Genomic DNA, 15,223 nt, shown 5'->3' with positions numbered 1-15,223 from the left:
AAAAGTTGGTGGGATGAGGAAGTTAAGAGAGCCATAGCAAAACGCCAGGAAGCCTCTAGGGAACACAGACATGCTAAGCAGCGGGGTGAACCGACAGATGATGTGGAAAGAAAATGGGCAAACTTTCTAAGCTGTAGAAGGGATGCATCCCTTCTGATCAATGAAAAGATTAGAAGGAAGGGAGCTCAGTGGCTGGCAGAAGTACATAAAAAAGATAGAAAGGCAGCTGCGAAATTTTGGAACCATCTAAACTCCCTAAGAAATGAGACGAGCCTAGAGCAGAACTTTATAACTACAGCCCAAGGTGCTAGGCTAGAAGGGGACGAAGCTATTGAATATATAAGAACAAGGGTGACAGAAAAATTTCAACAAAGAAGTACTTTATGCACCACAATAGACAAAGACGAATCAAGTGGTGCAATGGCTCCATTTTCACAACAAGAGTGGGAAAGGGCTGAGAAAAGGGTTCCTAGTAGTACATCAACAGGCCCAGATGGCATTCCAATTAGGCTGATAAAAACATTAGGTCCGAAGTCTAAGCAGGCTTTGAGAGAGGCAGTGAGTACAATAATAATCGATGGTGAAGTTCCCGATGGATGGAAACTTAGCAGGATGAGCATGATCTATAAAGGAAAGGGGGACAAAGCTGACATAAACAACTACCGTCCTATAACAGTGACATCAGTGGTCTACAGGCTGGCGATGCAGATTATAAAGGAAAGACTGCAGGCGTGGATAGAGGATGAGGGGGTGCTGGGGGAACTGCAGAATGGGTTTCGGAAACACAGGAGGTTGGAAGACAATCTGTTCTCACTGACGCAGTGCATCGAAATAGCAGAAAAAGAACACAGGCCCCTGTGGCTAGCATTTTTGGATATCAAGGGAGCGTACGATAGCGTGGTTCAAGAGGAATTGTGGGGAATACTGGACACACTAGGCGTGGAACATGTAGTCACTAATCTTTTAAAGGGTGTCTATAAAGGTAACAAGGTAGTTATAAAGTGGAAAAAACAGGTATCCAAGCCTGCAGAGGTAAAACGGGGGCTTAGGCAGGGGTGCCCCCTGTCACCGTTATTATTCATGATGTACCTACAAGGATTAGAGGCAAAATTAGAGGGAAGTGGACTGGGCTTCAACCTCTCTTTAGTCAAACAAGGAAAACTTATTGATCAGGCACTACCAGCATTAATGTACGCAGATGATATAGTGCTAATGGCCAACAACAAGGAAGATTTGCAGAGATTGATGGACATCTGTGGTAATGAGGGAGATAGGTTAGATTTTAGATTCAGTAGGGAAAAATCAGCAGTCATGATTTTCAATGACAACGAAGGTAGTGAGCTTAGAATACAGGAGGTCACGCTAGAGATAACAGATAAATACAAATATCTGGGCGTATGGATAAGCAATGGGACCGAGTATCTGAGGGAACACGAAATATACGTGACGACTAAAGAAACAGGAATGCAGCAGTCATGAAAAATAGGGCACTGTGGAATTACAATAGGTATGATGTTGTGAGAGGAATATGGAAAGGGGTCATGGTTCCTGGGCTGACGTTCAGCAATGCGGTCTTGTGCATGAGATCAGAAGTTCAAGCAAGATTAGAAATTAAGCAACGTGGAATAGGTAGGCTTGCTTTAGGAGCTCACGGGAATACACCAAATCAGGGAGTACAAGGTGATATGGAATGGATATCATTTGAGGGCAGGGAAGCTAGCAGCAAGATAAAATTTGAGAAGCGATTGAGAGAAATGGGGGAAGAGCGTTGGGCTAGGAAGGTTTTCAGCTACTTGTACATGAAGAATGTCGATACAAAATGGAGGAAGCGAACCAGGAAGTTGACTGGTAAATACTTAGAAAACAGCAGGTGGCCAAACCAAAAAGAACTATCGGTTAAGAAAAAAGTGAAGGAAACGGAGACTGACATGTGGAGAATGGGCATGATTAAGAAGTCCGCACTAGAGATCTATCGAACTTTTAAGCAGGAAATTGCCAAGGAAAGGATCTATGATAATACTCGGGGTAGTTCTCTACTGTTTGAGGCCAGGACGGGAGTACTGCGAACCAAGACATATCGGGCCAAATACGAAGGAGTCGACACAGTATGCAGTGCGTGTGGAGAGGAAGAAGAAACTGCCGAACACTTGATAATGTTCTGTAAAGGGCTTCACCCTATAGTTCAGGATGATGGCGCAGAGTTTTTCAAAGCACTGGGATTTAGGGACAGCGAGGGCAAAATAGACTTTAAGCGGGTAGACTTAACTAGAAGGAGGTTATCTGATTGGTGGCTAAAGTCAAGGCACGAGTGAAAATTAAACCCCTCACTGTGAAGTGCGAATCCTCAACTTCATTATTTAAAGGAAAAAAAAAAGATAAATGTAATGGTTAGTTCACTAAGTATTACGGCTAGGTGGCGTTAGCCGCCGCCCGATCTAAAGGGTACAGCCACATCCATCCATCCATCCATCCATCCATGTTGCAGAAGGCAGCAGAAAAGGGGGTGGTATTGGGGCATTCATTCATAAAAGTACAGACTGGCAAAGGGTCAAGCAGGAGTGCAAAGTACATTTATGGCTAAAAGGAAAAGTGGCAGGGCAAATGACACTTTTTGGTTTGGTGTACTTGTGAATGGGAGCAAAGGCCCGAGAGGAAAACAAGGCAATGGTAGAGTGTATATCAAAAGACAATGAGGAGTTAGGAGGAGAGATCGAGATATTTATACAAGGAGATATGAATGCGCACATAGATATAGATGCATGTACCGACCCAACAGGCAAAATGATCATGGATATGTGTGAAACACATGATTTGATCATTTGCAACAGTAACAAGAAGTGTGAAGGGCAAATAACATGTGAGGTAGGAAGGCTGCAGTAGACGATAGATTACGCACTGATGTCGCATTGGATGTATAATAAGCTCAGGGGAATGCACATAGATGAAGGTGGCTCCAGAGGTCTGGGTAGTGATCACAAACGTATCAAGCGAAGTTTTGGAAGAGCAGTGAAAGTGGGAAGGAGACAAGATGAGCAATTACAGGAAAATTTTTATTCAGAAAGGCAAATTGAAATAGCTACTAAACAAATTAAGAAAGCAATCACTGAGGATAATAAAACAGTGTGGACATACACGAATCTAAATAGACTGTTTGATCTAGAGCTTGCTAAGGCACGTGACAAGTCACCCCGGAAAAGAAGACACAAACCCAAGAGTTGGTGGAATGAGGAAGTTAAGAGAGCCATAGCAAAACGCCAGGAAGCCTCTAGGGAACACAGACATGCTAAGCAGCGGGGTGAACCGAAAAATAGATGTTGAAAGAAAATGGGAAATCTTTTTAAGCTGTAGAAGGAATGCATCCCTTCTGATCAACGAAAAGATTAGAAGAAAGGGAACTCAGTGGCTGGAAGAAGTACATAAAAAAGATAGAAAGGTAGCTGCGAAATTTTGGAACCATCTAAACTCCCTAAGAAATGGGACGAGCCTAGAGCAGAGGTTTATAACTACAGCTCAAGGTGCTAGGCTAGAAGGGGACGAAGCTATTGAATATATAAAAACAAGGGTGACAGAAAAATTTCAAAGAAGTGCTTTATGCACCACAGCATACAAGGATGAATCAAGTGGCGCAATGGCTCCATTTTCACAAGAGTGGGAAAGGGCTGAGAAGAGGGTTGGTTCCTGGTAGTACACCAACAGGCCCAGATGGCATTCCAATTATGCTGATAAAGACATTAGGTCCGAAGTCTAAGCAGGCTTTGAGAGATGCAGTGAGCAAAATAATAATCGATGGAGAAGCCCCTGATGGATAAAACCTTAGCAGGATGAGCATGATCTATAAAGAAAAGGGGGACAAAGCTGACATAAACAACTACCGTCCTATAACAGTGACATCAGATGTCTACAGGCTGGCGATACAGGTTATAAAGGAAAGACTGCAGACATGGATGGAGGATGAGGGGGTGCTGGGGGAACTGCAGAATGGGTTTCGGAAACATGGGAGGTTGGAGGCTGGTGATACATATTATAAAGAAAAGACTGCAGGCATGGATAGAGGATAAGGGGGTGCTGAGGGAACTGCAGAATGGGTTTCGGAAACACAGGAGGGTGGAAAACAATCTGTTCTCACTGACGAAGTGCATCGAAATAACAGAAAAGAAACGCAGGCCCCTGTGGCTGGAATTTTGTAGATCAAAAGAGCATACGATAGCGTGGTTCAAGAGGACTTGAGGGGAATACTGGACACACTAGGTGTGGAAAATAGAGTCACTAATTTAAAAAAAAATATCTATAAAGGTAACAAGGCAGTTATGAAGTGGGAAAGACAGGTATCCAAGCCAACAGAGGTAAAACGGGGGCTTAGGCAGGGGTGTCCTCTGTCACCCTTGTTATTCATGATGTACCTACAAGGATTAGAGGCCAAATTAGAGGGAAGTGGACTGGGCTTGAACCTCTCTTTCGCCAAACAAGGAAAACTCAATGAACAGGCACTACCACCATTGATGTACGCAGATTATATAGTGCTAATGGCCGACAACAAGGAAGATTTGCAGAGATTGGTGGACATCTGCGGTAATGAGGGAGACAGGTTAGATTTCTGATTCAGTAAGGAAAAATCAGCAATCATAAAAAAAGAAAGAAAAAGATAAATCTAGTTATTGGTTCACTAAGTATTATGGCTAGGGGTGGTTAGCCACAGCCCGATCTAAAGGGTACAGCTATATCAATCCATCCATCCACTCATGCGGCGGCTTCACGAATATGATGTCATGGCCTCCATAAACCAGTGGCTCGGCCATATCCGAGCCACTGGTTCATGCGCTGGGGGCCAGGGGGCGCCACAATCTATCGGAACGCCATGACCACGAAGCACGCATTATCGGCGGGGAGCGGCCTTCTATGGGGACGGCAGACTAGTGAGTATATTCTAGGAACTGTAGTTCAGTGTTTCCTTCTCACAGCTGCTGGGTGCAACCGCGGCACGATGCCTTTTCCGATTCCAATGCTTATGATTATGTTCGCGCTTGGCCAGTGTGGTAACTAGTCAGAGCAGCTGTGCGTCCGTATTATCAACAAAATCAGCTAGCCGCAAGTGATGGATGATAAGAATGGCATAGAATAATGCAAAGGTCGCCGCTCCACAATACCTTGCCTCCATCTCGGCGTTGTCGGATACTTTTGACAGCTGCTGGTGTTAACATGTTAGTGCCACTGTCTGGTTCGTTCAGGAAAGCGGTTTTAGGGGTTCTTTCAGCGTGTTTTTCATTATGACTCGCTATGCTTGGGTGAGAATCCAGTCATGACGCTGCTGGGAAAGAATAGGAAGCAGCGGACGTTTCTTGAATTTCGAGACTAAACATTCCTATGGTTTGCTTGCTCAAATCAGGTATACTTTTTTTGTCTCACTACAATGAAATTTTCCCTTCAACAAAATTTTTTTGCACCCTGTCAGTTTTGTTTTAGCGGGGTTCGACAGTATTCTTGCTCTCTCCTGTCCTAATGTGTGTTGCTGTAAATAAAAAAATCGGTCAAAACGTAACAATATGCAGCCGGTGCACTCGGTTGCGACTAATCCACTTCGTCGGCAGCACGTCCTTATCAGTCAACGAGCGCCACCTCAGCAAGAGAGCTCCGTACGTCCCACTAGATGATTCTAGTACACTCTACCATAGTTGCCCCTAAAACCAAAAGCCTCATGAAGCGCCACTTCTGGCAAATGTTGCAACTGACGTGAAACAACTTGATGATTTTTTTTCACAAATGGCACCATTATAAAAACACATTTTGCAAGATTTATTTTTTCTGAATATCTTTTCTTTCCAGCACTGCTTCATAAAGTAAGTGAGTAATGTAATTAGAAGAAAATGTATGGCTTTGGTAATGTGAAATTTGTTGTGAATCAGCCTTCAAAAAAAAAAAAATGCCAATTTGCACGAACATGGCAAGCAAAAAAATCAGCTGACTTCACTGCTGTTTTGCAAATTTTCCAATTAACTTACGAGAATTTTCTCTTCATAGAAAGATAGAAAAGAGCTTGCTATTTGAATATTGAAGATTTCAGAGTTTTAGCTTAAGATAACTTCGTCCCTTCGTCTGCAATACCTGAACAAGTATAAATTGCCAAATTCAAGCAGTAATATTTCAAGAACTGTTTATCAGAACATAAAACAACTTCTCGTAGCCATAAAGTACATTGTAGAAAGAAAACTCATTCAATATGGTTCTTCTACACTGAAAAAAAGTTATTAATTCAAACTTTCACTATTCTGTCAATTTTTTTATTAAAGCCTGCATAAATTGATTTCTAATGATTTTACTGGCATCTCTTGATATAAACCTCGCATAATGCTCCAATAAAAGGCTCAGCGAATTTCATGTCATTATGTGTAACAGTTTTGCCGCACAGAAAAAAGACATTGTTTTCTGCTCACTGTTTTCCTTGGCAGACTGGGGGACAATAACAGTTGTCATTACAAAGCAGAGAACGTGAGTTTTCTACTGCAGTAAAATTCACCTATATCTGATGAATGCAGTCACCATAGTGCATGAGCAAACAATGACAAAATTGCTGAACGGGTGCTGCCAGAGTGGGACCGCCACCTTAAAGTGCCTTTGGTTAGGTAAGAATTGCTCCGCATTTAAAAAGATCTATCTGGCATCTCGTTACGACCATCGTAGAGCATGACTGAAAGAGTTCATATTTTTCATGAAACTTGGTGCAAAATCTGTACAATAATTAAACAAAGTAAAGGCTTTACAGAATCTCAGGATAGTTGTTGGTTGTAGTACATTCTCTGAACCTGTAGATTTTCGCTGTGTTCTTGGCAAATGATTCAGCATTTACATCTAAAAGCAATACTCTTGCCATGCAGGCCTCCTGAGTATTCAAGTGCACTTACATAAACTTTACCTTGTTTTACAACAGAACACCTACCTCAACCTGAGGAGAGATTGGCAGAGCTTTGATACCAATCAGAAGCTGCAGCATGTTGTGGATTACCATCAAGAGAGAGATGATCTAGGGGAAGAAAGACAGGTAAGAGGCATTAAACCCAAGCAGACATTTGGTCTAGGTCAACCTTTTGTCAGGTTCTAGGTAAAGACCACAAGCAACATAGATCCATTCTCAGAGGCTAACTATGATCTTCGCACAGGAGCACTTGCAATCCTGTACACATTCTACAGGATGCTTTCTCTATTTTACACAACAAAAAATTTAATAAAAATTATATGACAGTAATGTTCTTCTTGTTTTTGAACACAAATTCAGCATTATGCTGAAGCAGGAATACTTTGCCACTGTTGAGACCAATTACCATAAAATTCCAAGCAAGCACCCCCACCTAAACAACAAGCGAGTGTTTATTCTGTTAGATACATTTGAAATATGTGCCAATATGACCCAGCAAGCCCCCTTCCACCCTATCTCATTACTCAAGTGTTATGAAATACAGCATAGACCACTCATAACGTAAGTCGCCGGAGATACAGACATCTGTATGCTAATGAACGCTGCAAATTTAACATTTAACACAAGAACAGAAGAAAACTGTTACACATCACGCAACGACTGCAAGGCTTCTGGCTACTAGATACAACTATGGCTTGCTGACTGAAGAACTCTTCCTCGACAGCATCATTGTGGAACAAAAAAACCAGCTCTAGCTACGAAAATTGCCCCCCCCCCCCTCCCAATCCCATCGGGCCAACTAGTCTTTCATATTTGGTCAAGCACGTTTCGCTACAATCATGCTGAAAAAGGGAGAGGAAGTTGGGGGAGGGTGGCATGGGAGCTATGGGTTTAAAACCAAAAAAAGTTACACGAAGCCCACATAAGCAGCGCTAACACCGGAATGTATTGCCCAGAGATATAAAAAAAAAGAAAGAAAAAAAAGAAAAAAGCATACGTGACATCACAGCACCAGCAAAGCCAAACGCACCTACTATCGGGTTCTTCGCCCCTACACCTGCTTCTTTTGTAACTTTTAGCCCTGTTCATGCTGGCTGTTTCACATTCAGTACGTACAAACTGGTTCGCTAACCAGCTGCGTTGCACGACTCAGACCCCTCGCCCTACCCCCCCCCCCACCCCCCAAAGGAAGTCTCTAGGGGCCCCCATTTTGAAAAATGCCCTCGCCAAATTTTCAGTGTCACCACATACGGTTATAACTTGTGTACGCTGGTGAACTGCATTTTTCATCGTATTTCACGTGCAATTAAAAAATGATAACATTGACTTTCTACAAGCACGTGCAAAGCAATTATCGAACATGATTTTTAAAAGGACGGCAATGAGGTTAAAACACGAACTTACAAACACGTGATAAGCAAGTGTTTTTAAGTTTATTAAGAGATTAAGGTGGCCTAGTTATTATGAAATTATTCTAACGAGAAAAAAAAAATGTTCTGACTTCATCCCAGTCTTTTTTGTGCCATGCCTAGTTACCTCAAGTAATGAACCAACCAGCTCAAGAACATGCCTTTCTGATCTTTTCTACTACTTTGATGGGGTAAAATTTGTTACCACACAGAAGTAAGCGCACTTCTAACACTTAAGCACCACACGTGCGTGTGTCAATACGTGCACAGACACAGATTGAAAACTGTCCGCATAGTTTGAGACCGCACTTGAAATGAAGTCGTCCGATTTCACTTTACTGTGTGAAAAATCTAGACACATTAGCACCACACCATCAGCAGCTGAAAGAATGTAATGAATATAGTTCTATAATTGAGATCTCAGGGTTTGCATGTGCACGTGAATTAGTATTCAAATAAAGCTTTTGACTAAAATTATTCGTGAGAAAATGTATGGATGAATACTGCCCTGAAATATATTAAGGTTTTTTATCGACCAATGGCAAAATCTTTTACCAAGGAGGCATACATTGAAATTGGCCCCTGAATTAACGTTGCATATAAGGAAGTGTTCCCCTAATGACGAACGGTTATCCTGTCTATGCGCTACATGCCCGTTCCATGTCCATTTCTTTTTCTTGATTTCAACTATTACATCCTAAACCCCTGTTTTCTCCCTAATCAACTCTGCTCTCTTTTGTCTCTTAAGGTTACACCTACTATTTTCCTTTCAATTGCTCGCAGCATCATCCTCAATTTAAGCTGAAACCTTTTTGTAAGCCTCCAGGTTTCTGCTCTGTAGCTAAGTACCAGCAAGATGCACCTGTTATATACCTATACTCTTGAGGGATAGTGGCAATCTACCTGTCATGATTGGAGAATGCTAGCCAAATATGCTCCACGCCATTCTTATTACTCTAGTTACTTCAATCTCGTGGTTTGGCTCCACGGTTATTACCTGTCTGAAGTAGACATTATCTTTTACGACTTCAAGTGCACTATTACCTATTTCGAAGCGCTGCTCTCTTCCGAGGTTGTTGTACATTACTTTTGTTTTCTGCAGATTAATTTTAAGACGTACCTTTCCGCTCTCCTTGTCTAACTACGTAATCATGAGTTGTAATTCGTCCCCTCTGTTACTCACCAACGCATTGTCATCGGCGAAGCGCAGGCTACTAAGGTACTCACCATGAACTCTTATCTCCAACTGTTCCCATTATGGTAGCAGTTGATCCCCTGTAGATTTTTTCCAACATGTTTATATACGCTTTATCGAAGCCCTGATTCCGCAGTGTCTGCATGACTGTGGATATTTCTACTGAATCAAACGCCTCCTCGTAATCAATGAAGGTCATGTATAGGGTTTGGCTGTATTCTAAGCATTTCTCTATTACCTGATTGGTAGTATGAATACGATCAATTGTTGAGTAGCCTGTTTGAAATGCTGGTTGTTCCTTTGATTTATTGAATAATAATGTTTTCTCGACTCTGTTTGCAATTACCTTTGTAAATAGCTTGTATACTACCGAGAGCAAGCTAATCGGCCTATAATTCTTCGAGTCCTTGTCATCTCCTTTCTTATGTATTAACATTATGTTAGCGTTCTTCCAAGACTCTGGTACTCTTCCCGTCAGGAGACACCTCGTAAACAGGGTAGCTAGTTTTTCTAACACAATCTGTCCTCCATCTTTCAGCAGATCTGATGTTACCTGATCCTCACCAGCAGTTTTGCCTCTTTGCATGCTTTCCAAGGCTTTTCTGACTTTTTCTATCATTAGTGATGGGGTGTCATCTGGGTTACTGCTAGTTCTTGTAGTATTAAAGTTATGCTTGTCCCGGCAACTGTACAGATCTCTGAAAAACTCCTCCGCTATTTTAACTATCCTATCCATATTGGCAGCTATTTTGCCTTCCTTGTTCTTTAGGGCATACATCCGATTTTTGCCTATCCCAAGTTTCCTCTTCACTGCTTTGACGCTTACTTTGTTCTTCAGAGCGTGTTCAATTCTCACCATGTTATACATTCTTACATCGGATACCTTATGTTAATTAATCGACTTACAAAGCTGTGCCAACTCTATTTTGTCTGTTGTACTGGAGGCTTTCATGCTTTGACACTGAGATTCTTCGTTTCCTGGGACAGCTTGCCAGTGTCCTGTCTAACTACTGTACCTCGAACTTCCACTGCACACTCCATAGTGATACTCGTCGGTTAGGGAAAGACAGAAAGTTAGGTGGGCAGATGAGATTAAGAAGTTTGCAGGTATAAATTGGCAGTAGCAAGCACAGAACCGAGTTGACTGGCGGCACATGGGAGAAGCCTTTGTCCTGCAGTGGACGTAGTCAGGCTGATGATGATGATGATGATGATAATTATAGAGTGTAAATATTATAGTAACGTTGACATCTGGTGGCCATCTAATGCGAGTCAGTCATACTATTGAAGGCCCTCCTTTGAGGCAGGAAAGTACCTGTGCTAGTGATTTTGGTTATTCATTGCCATAGCATGAACTAACCCAGACAATACTCTATGTCATGACGATAGTTATAACGAGAGAACACAATGACGACACAGAAACAAGAAGGACACGAAAGACACGAGCTTTCGTGTCCTTCTTGTCTCTGTGTCGTCGTTTTGTTTTCGCGCTATAACTATCGTAATGCTGTACCAACTAACCCAAGCTGCCACACTTCTAAGATACTCTATGTCCTGAGGTCATCCTCATATGGTACAATCATCCTCACACAGTTCTCATTGACCTTAGTACTTACTGAGGATGACACAAGCTGGTTTGACCCGGAAACGTTTTTTGGGGTGCTTTCCGAAGGCAACAATTGGTCCCAAAAAGGTCCTGCCAAGGATATTTTGGGGATGACAAAAGCATTGCACTGAGCACTTAGATATACTTCCTCAAGACCTTTGCGCACCAAGTAGATGCATTTCATAAGTGAAAACTTTCTCCACATGTTCGTTTAATACAGCCATAAAGTTATTGTATATTTTTGCCTTGTTTCTTTTTTTGGCAGAAAATTTTCTAGTTATGTGTTTCATTTAATGAGACACACATAATTAATTGGCTTGGGTATCGAACCTGGTATTGCGAAATGTCCATTTGAAAGTGTGTTCTTAAATGTCAGAGCCTTAAATTAGTCATTATACGCTGCTGTAGCACATAATAACAAACTAGCAGCTGGCAACCGTTGACCATGCGACACCATTTTGGATAGTCAACTAGCCAAGCCATTCCAAGTCAGCTGACTGTCAAAATGAAGTCTGTCAGGGAAAGTGCTGGGTACTAGTGGAGGTTCGCGTCCTTTGTTGTTTGTGTGCATGGTTAAAAGTAGGATATGTGTGTGAGTACGTCGCAGGTGGCGACGGGAGCTAAATTGCCGTGTTGATGGGTGCACTGGGCTGCTCAACGTTCACACTGATCATGAATGTATTGTCACCAGCCGACTGCGGCAAGGTGTGGTTCGAAGCAGCCTGGAACACTAGCCTATCACGATCAATTGTGCTTCGAAGCAGCCTGGTCTCAACGTGAAAGGATCGACTTCTGCATCTGGCTTGACTTGCCCATCCTCAGGCAAGTCAAGTCAAAGCCCATGTCGAGTATACTGGTAAGCTGTCATAGCGGAGCCTCTAACACTAGTAAGTGCATTGGGCACGATACACGTGGTGATGAGGACACTGTGTCAAACTTTTGAGGAAGATTATAAATGTGGTTGATTGAGCTGTGTTGACTGCCTTGATACTGCTTTTCTTTTTTCAGACTATACATGGACTCGGATGCCTGACAAAGCTGTCAGTTGGGATTATTTCCGTTAAATAAATTTTAGTCAACAAGCTTGTTTGTTTTGTCACCTCTCTGTTTATTGATACAGTATATGTACACGAGACCTCGCAGGTGGTTTTCTTTTGATGGATGAAAATATAATGAAAACAAGTAAATCCTAAGTAGTATCACTGCCCACAGTACCGAACCGGCCACGCAATCGTTGTTCTGAAAAGATACTGAAAAAGTCCAGAAGTGTTGTTTTGAGGATGTGCTGAGGTTGTTATGTGTATGGACAAGGAGACAGAATTAGTGTCATTCTAGTACCATAAGAGGACATTCTGAGGGCGTCATATTGTCCTCACGGAGGCATACTGAGGACGTTCTGAGCTTGTGTTTGTGTTGTCTGGGAAGAAGAGAATGTAGGCTATTCAGTCGGCGATACTTCGCGCCACAAATCATACGTGCAGCATTAGCACGACACCATAGAATCAATTTCATATTTCCACGAGTGTACCAATCCATGTATAGCTGCTTTTTGCAGGTTATATGCGACAGGCATTGAAGTGCCTAATGCTCCATCTCATTACCATATATATAATGTATTCCATATTGGTATATGTCATTGCTATAGCGTGAAGAAGCTAATGAACAAATCTACTTGTAATAATTAGTATGAGTAATTTCATTCATGAGTTTTTTCAGACTTACCTTCCCAAAACAACCCAAACTTCTCAACAGTGAGGCTTTCCAACCTACACCTAAGTCTAAGTACAGGGGTCAAATTTTTTCTTCCATCAGTAATGCGGTCGCGCAGCTGGAATTCGATGCCTTGATCTGCGGGTCAACAATAAAGCATAATAGCCGCACTACCACCATGATGTATAACAAAACTACTCTGAGGCGTGCATGCCTAATGTTCTGGCAATGAAACCCGTACATAAGATGCTTGACGTATGTATCAATCAGATCAATAAACAGAATTTTGGTAATGCTCGCCTCGATCCAATCCTAATAATTGTATGTGAAGAAGGCTTGCATTATTTCATCCATAAAATACGTACCTGTGTCGCTGACAAATAATTATGGAGTGTGCAACAAGGCAATATAACAGACTGAAGAAAGACGAGAAGGTATTTCAACATGGTAGATAAAATCCAGCAATCAATTCAGCGAACATTGCTCCAAGAGCGGCAACAAGACAAAAAAAAAAAAGGCACAATACTGCTTGAGAAAGCTTTCAGCCAACGATTCTTACACAGCAGCCTGACGGCTAGCTCGGTCCAACGTTACCAGTGGAAGTTATCGGCTAAGCAAATATCTGGGAAAGTATGGCGGAACAGTAGGAAACTAGGCGCCATGTTGCCAGAGAAAGTCACTGGCTAGGTCGATGTTGGTGGAAGACGACAACATGGCGGCAAACTTGACCCAATATTGCGGTGAAAGTTATTGGCTAAGCCAATATCAGCAAAAGTACTGCGGAACGGCGGCAAAATCAGCCCATTGTTGCCTGTGAAAGCCCAGCATTCACTGAAACACGGCTAAACCGGCCCAATATTTCTAGTGGAAGTCAACGACTTCCTCGATATCGGTGCCACGCCGGCCTGAGCTTGGGCCACACAAAGCTGCCCTAGAACCAATATTGGCCCGACACGAAGTACTGCTTGGGTACTTGCTGTGGCTCGTACCCACTACAAGGGATTGGCCATTAAACCGGCAGTTAATGTAATGGGGAATCAAGTTTTCATGAAGAATAACCATTTATTCAATCATCTAGGGAATATAAAATTGGACAATCATAAGGTTACCTATGAAAAAAGTGGGTAAAAACTATTAGTTGAGATGAATAAAGAAATTTCATTAGTAAAAGCTAACAACAAGCAAGCCTTCGTGTGTCTCTAAGAAATTTGCAAATAGCTATGCAGATGCTCCTGTTGCTGCAGCGGAGAGAAGAAACCCCAAGAAAAAGGATATTTTCAGAATAAAAATTAATGAATAATTTTCTGTTTCTTTTCAATGTGCCACTCTCCTTTATAATGCCTCTGGCCCTGGGGGTAATTACAGATAAATAAATAAATAAATAAATAAATAAATAAGTACACCTTTTTACTGAAGGCTCTCTGGGTGCTGCCATAAGCCTCTCTGGGCTGGTGCTGACATGTGTGACCCCCCAAAAAATGCAGGGCTGAAGCTGTGACATCAGTTTTTGTGCTCCCGTGTAACAGCTCAGAAAGGAGGGGATCCTCCTCGCTGTTAAAAAAGGTCTATAATTTCCAAAATGTTTCTTCATATTGCTTGTCTGCCATCATTCCAATTACCTTTTGTTCCTCCTCACCTGACTACCAGTTTATGTCCCAAGGGTGTCGTGCGAGAACAAGAAAAGTGTGTCACAATTGCTATAGCAATAAAAAAAAAGTGGTTCCTCCCACTCATCCTCCAACAGCTCCTTCCTACTGCTGTACAGGTGCACTGCAAATGGTTCATGCTCACATTCCGTGAAGGTTGTCCACTGCTACGGAAATTTGTAGGACTGTCATTGTCGAGCAGTTACTCTACTTCTAAAAAGAAAGCTCCAGAGCACAAAAGGCCTAGTTTTAAATAAAGCCCTTCAGCTAATTTCAAGCATTGCCGCAGGTGTATCACTCTCTAGCTTGGCGTTAGCCAATTCAAAGTGTCGGGTGAAGTTACTTTTTTCAGAACAAATAGATTAAAAAAAAGAGAACAAAATACACGTGCCACAAATGTGTTTTTTCCCTTCTGCATCGTTTGCCAGTGATGCTACCAAGGTCTTATTTGGAGAAATATTTGCAGCAGCAGATTTTTCATTTTGGAGTACTTTAAAGCAGCGAAAATTTCCTATTTTAGAGCACTTTGAAGCAGGTAATTCGGCATCTGGAAGCACTGGAAAGCAGATAACTTCACATCCTAGAGTACACTGCAGTGATTGAAGTGACATTTCACTTTTTATAGCAAGTTCCGAAGCAGAATAAAATGGTGTTTTGGGGAAGCTTCAAGTGTTTCTGGAGAGAAAACACGCCGACTTGGAGCAGCTATTGGTATTTTAGGAGCAGATGGCAAAATTTTTTTTAACGGCT

At 42.1% G+C, this 15,223-nt stretch overlaps 1 protein-coding gene across 32 annotated transcripts in view; it reads right to left on the bottom strand.

Annotated features, from left to right (window-relative positions):
- lili (LMBR1-like protein lilipod) overlaps window positions 1–15,223 on the bottom strand; it is a 742,764-nt gene that overhangs the window by 148,560 nt on the left and 578,981 nt on the right. For all 32 annotated transcript variants that reach the window (XR_012895090.1, XM_075894083.1, XM_075894063.1 and 29 more), the window contains one exon: window positions 6,932–7,015. Coding sequence is in view for 31 of the 32 variants with exons in the window: in XM_075894083.1 (XP_075750198.1) it covers window positions 6,932–7,015 (84 nt within the window). In the remaining variant the exon portion in view is untranslated. The remainder of the gene's footprint in view (window positions 1–6,931; window positions 7,016–15,223) is intronic.

This window comes from Rhipicephalus microplus, chromosome 4, assembly GCF_043290135.1.
Source record: "Rhipicephalus microplus isolate Deutch F79 chromosome 4, USDA_Rmic, whole genome shotgun sequence".
Classification (NCBI taxonomy): domain Eukaryota; kingdom Metazoa; phylum Arthropoda; class Arachnida; order Ixodida; family Ixodidae; genus Rhipicephalus; species Rhipicephalus microplus.
Note: the sequence above shows the minus strand (reverse complement) of the source record. Positions and strands in the feature narration are given on the sequence as shown.